This window comes from Chenopodium album, chromosome 22, assembly GCF_948465745.1.
Source record: "Chenopodium album chromosome 22, dcCheAlbu1.1, whole genome shotgun sequence".
Lineage (NCBI taxonomy): Eukaryota > Viridiplantae > Streptophyta > Magnoliopsida > Caryophyllales > Amaranthaceae > Chenopodium > Chenopodium album.
The window spans coordinates 3,831,665-3,840,802 of record NC_137855.1 but is presented as its reverse complement, the minus strand read 5'-3'; the positions used below and the strand labels follow the sequence as shown (position 1 = coordinate 3,840,802).

Here is a 9,138-nt window from a genome sequence, read left to right as displayed (position 1 = left end):
AAAACACTAGTTTGGTTAAAGCCTTGAGAAGTGGTACTCAAGACTTGGAATCAACTCTTCCCATACATACCATTTGTCTTGATGTGTTATATTAATTGGCATGAGCATTTTTCTAGAGAACAAAATTTTAGACCCTAAGAGCTAGCTGAGCTAAGGATATCTAAGTCAAATAGTCAATAACTAGAGGGAGGCAATCTGTTTTAGCTTCAACTCATCTAAGCCCTGCCTCAAAAGCATGTAACAGGCCAATGTATATACGTAGTAGTATATACTACATAGCTCTTGGGTTTCGGCTGTCATAGGAGAGCAGTAACCCGCACTTGGGTTTTCTGCAACCATCAGAATGCCACTAACAACATCTTGGTCCTTGGACTACCATTTCCAAACCTACATCCCCACTGTGCCACATCTGTGTTCAGTTTATCGTTATTTCCAGAAGATCGATGCCATTGTTTTATAATACTCTCACAGCAGCGAACTTTGTAACATTATAAGTAGCTTGCTCCTTCAAATTCATCCAAACATCCAGATGAAACAAAGTATCTAGTTTTCAAGTTAATAAAAATTGCACTAATTTCTCATTTTCTCTCTTCCCTGAACTTCATTTCCACAAAACTTGTATTCATTGTAAATATTAGTTTTATTATTAAAAAAAAAAAAAAAAAAAAAAAACTGATTTATCCAATGCTCCTGTATGATCCACTAAGCTGTAGTGCATATAGTATTTTCTAGTTCTGTGAAACTACCAATTAGCTGCATAACAAATTATACGAGGCAAATAATTCTACATTGATCACCATATAACAATAGTCTCAAAAATATTATAAATTGCTAACTGCTTCAAGACATTACAAAATCAAACAGGCTACAAAACTGTAGATCAACACATACGAGAAGGCTTAAGAAAAATAAAATCTAGAATTGCTTTCTTTTCTTGTTACCAAAACGAGACTCTTTATTATTAAACCCTTTGAAGTCGTTGGTTGTTTCAGCAGTGTTCTGCTTCTTCCCGCCTTTCCTGCCCCCAAACCCAAATTTAGAATCTTTAAAATCACGACTCTTCCTCTTCTTGTCCATGCCCTTTTGACCCTTGCCAAACTTTCCTGCCTTCCCACCAGACCTATCTCCAGGAGACACACCAGGAGGCCCTTTGCGTTTCCCTTTGGCTCCACCTCCACCCTCCTCAAAAGACAATTTCATCTCATCCTTATCATTTGCATACCCACTCTTTTCCCTCTGTTTCCTCCATTTCTTAACAGATTCTATGCTCTCTTTTTTCTCCTTGGCTCGGTCTTTCTGTTTTTCAGCCTGTACCTGTTTGGAGAATTTCTTAGCTTCTCTAGCTTTCCTTCTCTCTTCTTGTTCTTCCCTTAGCTTCTTTTCCAACAAGAGTTTCCCTTTCACTTTTCCCATATGAGCATCTGTCTTCACCATTTCAGCATAATAATCAAACGGCCTTAGATATGGGAGCCCTTTAGATTCAAGCTTTGCAAAGGCTTCTCTGGTTCCTTGTAAAGCTTGTGTATAAAATGCAGCCTCGCGTGCAAGGTCATCATTCACATCAACTTCTTGGTCTTGATCAATAACTACTGATAGACTGTGTATCCAATCGGCATCCTTAGGCCAGCTTATCTCACTAAGCTTCTCAAGAAGACCCTCCTTATTATTGATAGCAGTTTTTGAAGGTTCTGTTAGCTTTATGTCATCTGCTTCTTCACCATCTGATTCAGATTCCAGATCAGATTCTGAATCACTGACCATTGTGTCGAACTCTTCATCGTCTTCCATTTCACCACCTCCATTGATGGAAGATGGGTATTTCTTAAGAACAACCATCAAGTATATCTAACAAGGTAATGAGCAAGTTAAAAACAAAGTAGACTAATCTTCTCAAGTAAAACAGTCAGTGAATGAAAGATAGCAAAATATTACTTATACACCAACAATGTTAAAAATTAAGGTAGAATATGGCCACATGTCCATTAACAATAAACAATCATGTGAAAAAAATAAACAACACGTGTAGAGGCAAGGGAATGCATAAGCCACTACAACTCTACAAGTCCACAGCACCTTCAACCAAGTAATACTCAATTCTAAAATAACACTTTTCTCATCGTATCTCAAACCACAATGCTTCTCTTAGCATATACTTTCTTCTCCTTCGCCATAACATTTTTCACATACCTATAAACAGATTCTTGCTCAACATAGTAGACTATTTTGTGCTTATTGTTGCTAAGTTTGGAGTACAAAAAGAAATTTTCTAAAGTACACGTAACATAATTTCCCACTATAGACAACTCAAACAATGCAACCAATACAATTTCTTGATTGTGGTCACTAGCTTCAACTTACACTACTAGTACACGACTGATTCTATTCAACAACAGAAACATTTACTCACTAAATACCAATTATTTAAGAGACAAGGTAACAAATTCACACTAACAAAGTACATTGAACGAAATTTAGAGTCCCAAATCCATGGACATGAACATCTGTATAACTCGAGGGGTGCATTTATCATAACATAATTTGTTTCAGCGGCAAATCGATTCAGCTAATAAAAAAATCATTATTGACATATCTCGGTCCCTTTATTCACCAACATCAGTACACAATCAATTAGATACTGTCATCATATTATTCAATTCCAATGAATTAATTCTGCACCTTCAACACCAAAAAAAAAAAAAAAGCAAAAAAAAAAACTTAACCTAATATTCTCTTCAGTAAAAATCTCGTTTTTCATCTCAATACCCTTGTTCATCACCTCAACAATCCCATGTATACTCTAAAGTATTCAACTATACCCGCATATAATTATTTTGTGTTGATATATACTGTCAGTAAATCGAAAATAAAAAAAAAAAAAATAATCGTAGTTTTGTCCTCACAATTATGAAAGGGTTCGGCAACACAATAACAACCAAATTTGCATCAAATTCTTCTCGCAAAATGAATTTCAAAAATAATTAAATTATAAGCAATAGTTCAATAACTAATTCCCCCTAACAGAACCCTAAATTAAATTTTAAAAAAAAACAATTAACACTGGATTGTAAAATTGATAATCAATGAATAAAAAGAAAAGCAGTATCATACCTAGAAAGCCTCTTTAATGGAGAATTGGAAGCTGCTGCAATGGAGAAAAACGTTGTTCTGTATTTTCTCTGTGCTTTACCTAACGGCTGCTCAAATGCTGAATTGAGTAGTAAAGAAACGAAGACCTCAGTCATATTAGGATGGGCCTTGGCCCAATAATGGTTGTTTTTTTGTTTAGCCTAATAAAATCTTAATGGCCACAAAGTCTTAACATCTTCAATATGGTAAATTTTTAATTTAAAAAGGCAAAAACTAATGAATATTCGGAGGGCACGTTGGATAAGATAATTAAAAGTAGAATAATTATTTGAAGTAAAAAATAATTACAACGATCGACCCATAATTTTAGCATGCATTTCCAAATACATTCCAATGTAAGTATTATTTTAGAGGTCATCTCGTTAGCAAAATCCTTTAATAAAAAAAGTATTTAATAATTGATAGTCAGCTACTTAAGTAATTAAGTACTTAACTACATTTACTCTCTCTAATTCAGTCATAGCACATTATCTCTCTTCCTCTCCTTTCATCGTCCCTCCTTTATACCTCTAGATTTTGTTAGTGAAGTTTATACCCATATTGTATGTCAAAAAGTTTACTTTAAAGTTCAATCAAATCAGGCAAGTGTGAAATTGAGCCAGAACTTTCAATCGTACTAAAAATGTGTTCAACTGCAATTGTTATACTCTTGATGTCATTTAGTATTAATTTGCTTGGAACGATTCTACTCCACAATAATCACAAGTAACCTAAAACATCAATCGTTAAATGCTAGTTCAAACAATGCAAGAAAATTGAAGCAAGAAATTCCTAATAAATCTTCAATTTTTTGATTGCAACAGGATTACAAACGAGGTATGATTTTGACCAAATTACAAGAATGACCTATAATTCAATTCATATCGTCATACACATCATAGGTGCACAAAAGATTAATCTTTCAAGTCTCGAGACCGAACTCTCTTCCATCAACCAAAATATCATCTAGTACTCGCTAAATTCCTTGTCATGTTTTCCGAGTTCATAAGACGAGAGTGTGTCGGCAGTAACAATGGACTCCAGTGCAAATCCACTAAGACTAACACAACGACAATTGATCTCTGCTGTTATCACGATGCCTGATCAGCAGTTGCAGCAGCTATTGGCTGAAGTGCTTTTAAAGGATTCATAATGACACCGTCAATGAGCCCATATTCTTTGGCTTCTTTGGCACTCATAAAGAAATCACGGTCAGTGTCCTGGTTGATCTTTGCCAAGCTTTGACCAGTGTGGTAGGCAAGATACCCATTGAGATTTGCCTTATGATGCAGCATTTCATTTGCCTGGCCAGGAGAATATGATCAATGACTGAGTTCACATTCTTACAAATTGGGGCAGTAATATGTTTCCAATTCCGCATTAAATTTGAATATTTGATACAGGTCAAGTAAATGAAAGTCGGGACTAAGGTAAGCTTATTGAAATGAATATATGCTTTCACATAGTCACATGTGTGTGCACGTATAGACTAGAACAACAGGAAAACTGGGATAATTTTCCAAGAGCTGCAGCCAACAATGTACAAGGGTGTAATATTAGAAGGTGAGAGCATTACCTGGATATCTATGTCAGTTTGACCACCTTGGGCACCACCAAGAGGTTGATGGATCATAATCCTTGAATTTGGCAAGCTATACCTTTTTCCTATGATTAATAAGTCACAAAATAGAACAACTATAAGCCACTGATAGAGATGCAAAATCTACATCGTCAATAATCTAATCATCAATCATGTATGGAAGATTCACCTTTGGTGCCGGCACTTAGAAGGAATGCTCCCATACTACACAAGAAGACCAATAGAATTCAGAACTCATAAAAGTACCTATTAAATGGATACATCCACATATAAAATAAAAACATACCAAATAAAGTGTGAAGCACAAGTTATCTGGAGGGAGCAAAGCTAAGCTCCAACTGGCTTTGCCATTTAAGCATCAAAGTTTTATTAAATCCTATTATTTATAATCAATCAATAAATATGCAACAAGATATGAGGTAAATGACAAATGTTCAAATGTCCCAACACAACTCTAAATTTTTCTAATGAAGTTTACAGAGTAGCTCGGTAGGCCGATTATTTTAAAGTTAGATAAATATTTGGACAATAGTTTGTGGCGTTTACAGATGGGATGTGTCACATTCCATGGAGAAGAGTGGTCATTTATTTGAAACTCTCAAAGAAACGAACTACCAAACAACCATGACAAAGAATACTTACAAAAATAACAACCCCACACACAAACCATTTGCCACTCAAAAACCTAGGATCCAGTTAAGTTAGGAAGACACTTTAGAAGCAAAACACCCTATGAGGCTCAAAATATATCACTCATAAAGACTAAGGGAGCATAAAACAGCAACAGAAGACAACATAGGAGCCAACTTGACAGGAATAGCAAAATGCTTCAAGAAGAGATCGATAAACTATACACTTCGGACTAAAAGGTTTCAATTACATTGCAACCTTACATTTACCCTGCTTACGAGTTTTAAAAATAAAAGGAAAATGGTGATAGGTCTCCTCCAAAGACCTAAACTGATTAATATATGGAAACTTACAAAAATACCCAAGACATAAGGTTGGGACAACAACCGGGAGAGTGGGAGAGACGCGACCCCCCAACCCCATGGGGGAGAGTTTTCCCAAGAAGCCCACTAGTCTTCTTTCTCACTAGCCCTTACTGTAAGTCTCTGACTCAAGAACGAATACCGAGAAAGGATAACCAAACCACTGTCTTTCCCTCACTAAAATTTGGGGGGGGGGGGTCTTGTGAAGAAAAATGCGAAAAGCTGAAGGTGTTACTGGTAAGAGTTGCCTCCCCAAAAGGAGAGTCAACACATGAACTAACATGGAAAATGAAGCTTATGTGCATGAGCATAAATGCTGCTAAAAGGCAAAAACAGATATGAGCATGAGCATGGCAAATGAAGCATAAATGAGCATCAGCAAGGCCAGATCTGTAGTTGCTAAAATTGTTACAAAGAACCAGAGACCAGATTGAAAGCATAGATAGTCGGAATAAAATAAGTCACCTTGCTGCAAGTCCAACACATACAGTGGAGACATCAGGCCTGATGTGCCTCATCGTGTCAAATATGGCCATACCTAACATAACAATGATTAGGACCAGTTAACTTGCTAAGAAAAGAGATGAGATGCCTTCACTTGCCCATAAAGTGAACTCAAATAAAATAGCAAATTTTACCAGCTGTAACTGATCCTCCAGGGGAATTGACGTACATGACAATATCCTGTGCATGTCACCACAAATAAATCAAAAACAAATAGAGAGATACGGCAACAAAATATAGAGAATCAAATATCATTAATGGATAGATGTCAATATCACTCAAGGAAGGTGCTATACATTTGATATGATTACAAGGAAATGGATTAGCACATTACATATATTCTAGTGGAAGTTTAAATAGGCATTTGATTTCACAAATCCTAAGAAGAGGAGCAGGTGCACAAAGAAGATCAATAATACTCTCAATCACAGATAAGCTTTGCAATAGACTTTATTCTTCTTTGCAGCACAACATATGGAGTAGGCACTTTACAAGAGAGCAAGAAAGTGTACATAGCATGCTAGCAAAAATTTACAGTTATCGATATGTTATCAGTAGAATAGAGTTTAAAAGGCATATAATAGCAAAATCTGCCCTAATCTGCATTTACAAACTAGAAATTATAAGATAGAAACAACAGGTGAATGCTGGAAAAGCTGCTAGCAGAAAATACTATTGAACAAGCTTTTGAAGTAGCTGAAATGCTTAGAGTGACATAAACTGACATATCCACATAAATAGAATATTGGGCCAATAGGGGTAGTAATATTTTATAGAAAATCGGGGTAAAATGAAAATAAGTTATAGTAAGCTAGCAAAACTGCAAAAGTTTTCAGAAGCTTGACAGAGTATTTTCAGAAGCTATCTTAAGTTAGTAGCACAGACAAAAAGCTAACTCACAACACTTTCAAAAGAAAAGGATTTTCGAAATATACTATGGATATAGCGCCTGATCAGAAAGAAGGCTTAATGACACCTAACAAAATTATTATGATTTCATGTAATCCAGTTCTCGTGTAATAATCGTTCAAGTAAGGAAAACATCGTGGTACAATCACTGAAGTACAAACGCAGCAATAAGTATACGGAAGTAAGCAAAGCAGGACATTTCTTATTAGACCACCAGCTTAAATTAAAATCAGCAAAACATCCATGGTTCATTGTAAACTGTATTCAAAGCTTCAAAAGAAGCAAACCAACCTTGGTAGGATCGACGGCATCGAGGTATAGAAGTTGAGCAACAATTACATTAGCCATATCATCATCAACCGCGCCACCACACCGAATAATTCTCTATACCGAACAAATAAACTTCTAATTTCAATCAACAATAGCTAATAAACAAACAAAATCAATCAAAACTCAAAAACAAAAACAAAAACCCTTACATATTGAAATAACTGAGTAATCACACTCTGAAACCTCTCTTGTACCATAGGAGGCGGTCCTTGACCAGCATAAGCAGGAGTATACGGCGAAGACGGAACCAACAAATCGTCTCTACAAAATTCAATTCAAATTTCATATACTCCAAACCTCCATTACAATTAACCAAAACAAAATTACACAAAACGACAACAATAATAATCAATCAAATCGATAAAATTGAACTAAATTAAGATAAACCCTACCTAATGGACCAAATTCCAGAACGTTCATTTCTTCGAGGAGTTCCAAATCCATCAGAATACAACGCCTTAACACAAGAACTTCGACGAAATTTCTCGGTAGAATTACTCGATTTCAAAACCCTATCCAAAAATTAAAATCGATGAATTATAAATTACCGACAAAAACAAAAAGAAATCAAACAAATCTTGAGTAATTAACACAAAATTACCTGGAGGAAAGAGGCTTGAAAGGAAGAGAGAGAAAATGAGAGTCGAAGGAGCGAGAAGAAGAGTGGAGGTCGAAGATGGAAGTGTTGAGTCTTGGAGTTGTCGTTGAAGAAGGTTGTAACGCCATAAACGAGTGAGCCATTTTTGGCGTGAAGCTTTTTTCTGGAGATATCTTCTTGAGCTGAGAGTGAAGGAGAGAGAAAGAGAGAAGAAATGTTAGCTAAGGTTTTTAGGGGAAAATGGTGAAATGAGATTAGGAAAGAAAATTGGGTTGAATTTTTATGGGCCTGTAAAAATAAATAATGGCTAAGGTGGACGTGGACTTGCTAGATTCATCAAACCATTGAATTTTCAATTTTGATGATTATAATTGTGTAAAAAAAAATTGATGAGTAACAAAAAAAAGTTTGATTTAGTTCCCTCAAAAAAGAAGTTTGATTTAGAGCCTATTCCGATTTACTAATTGAACTGATAATGAGAGAAGGAAATTAGGAACTGAACTGAACTGACGCTAAGCTGAAGAGAGCAGACCCTTAAGATTGTCGAACTTGGTTTGTACAATGACGAGGACTTGACCCAACACATGGTTTTGGGTTAGAGTGTCGTTTTATTATTGAGGACGTAATTGCTGTTGACTTTCTTTTTTTTTTTTTTTTTGTTAATAAATTAACTACTTTTAGGCTATTTATTCACAATTAAAATAAAAATCTTTTATGCAAAACAGATTCAAGGTTTATGGATCAATTTTAATCCTTAAAAAATCTTAACACAAATATACCTTGTCCTTAGATTAGTTGGTATGGGAGTTGATGGGTTATTCTAATCGATGAGTTAGAGCAGCTTGTCTGGGTTATAGACTTGGCAACATAATAGAGTCTAATATGCTTTAGATTACCGAGTATGTTTATATTAAAAAGTCACATTGATTCATCTTATGGATTGTAAAACAAAAAAAAGAAGAAAAAGAAAAAAGATTCATCTTATGATTTATTTGGTTGGCTTTGGCCAGATTCTGAAATATGATTATTGTTAGTTATTTCTTCCTTAGTTAATTTAGTATTACAAGCATACCCGTGGA

The 9,138-nt window shown here is 35.2% G+C and overlaps 1 protein-coding gene and 1 pseudogene across 2 annotated transcripts; both read right to left on the bottom strand.

Annotated features, from left to right (window-relative positions):
- Positions 1-771: 771 nt before the first annotated feature.
- On the bottom strand, positions 772-3,247 carry LOC145605136 (putative rRNA-processing protein EBP2 homolog pseudogene; annotated as a pseudogene). The gene is made up of 2 exons (XR_014105006.1): positions 3,109-3,247; positions 772-1,845 (listed from the first exon to the last, which is right to left on the bottom strand). The product of XR_014105006.1 is annotated as a putative rRNA-processing protein EBP2 homolog pseudogene (transcript).
- Positions 3,248-3,902: 655 nt separating this feature from the next.
- LOC145605342 (ATP-dependent Clp protease proteolytic subunit 5, chloroplastic-like) lies at positions 3,903-8,325 on the bottom strand. The gene is made up of 9 exons (XM_081661380.1): positions 8,063-8,325; positions 7,854-7,973; positions 7,611-7,722; positions 7,423-7,515; positions 6,357-6,402; positions 6,184-6,256; positions 4,896-4,930; positions 4,703-4,791; positions 3,903-4,430 (listed from the first exon to the last, which is right to left on the bottom strand). The coding sequence occupies exons 1-9, from the start codon at positions 8,200-8,202 to the stop codon at positions 4,218-4,220; spliced, it is 921 nt and encodes a 306-aa protein (XP_081517506.1). The 5' UTR covers positions 8,203-8,325; the 3' UTR covers positions 3,903-4,217.
- Positions 8,326-9,138: the final 813 nt, after the last annotated feature.

Bases quoted from the DNA above. Each gene is read 5' to 3' on its own strand.
- LOC145605342 (XM_081661380.1), bottom strand. From the start codon at position 8,202: ATGGCTCACTCGTTTATGGCGTTACAACCTTCTTCAACGACAACTCCA. The intron at 7,516-7,610 runs GTAAGGGTTTTT...TGTTCGGTATAG, and splicing joins TTACTCAGTTATTTCAATAT to AGAATTATTCGGTGTGGTGG. The intron at 6,257-6,356 runs GTAAAATTTGCT...TTGTTATGTTAG, and splicing joins TGGAGGATCAGTTACAGCTG to GTATGGCCATATTTGACACG.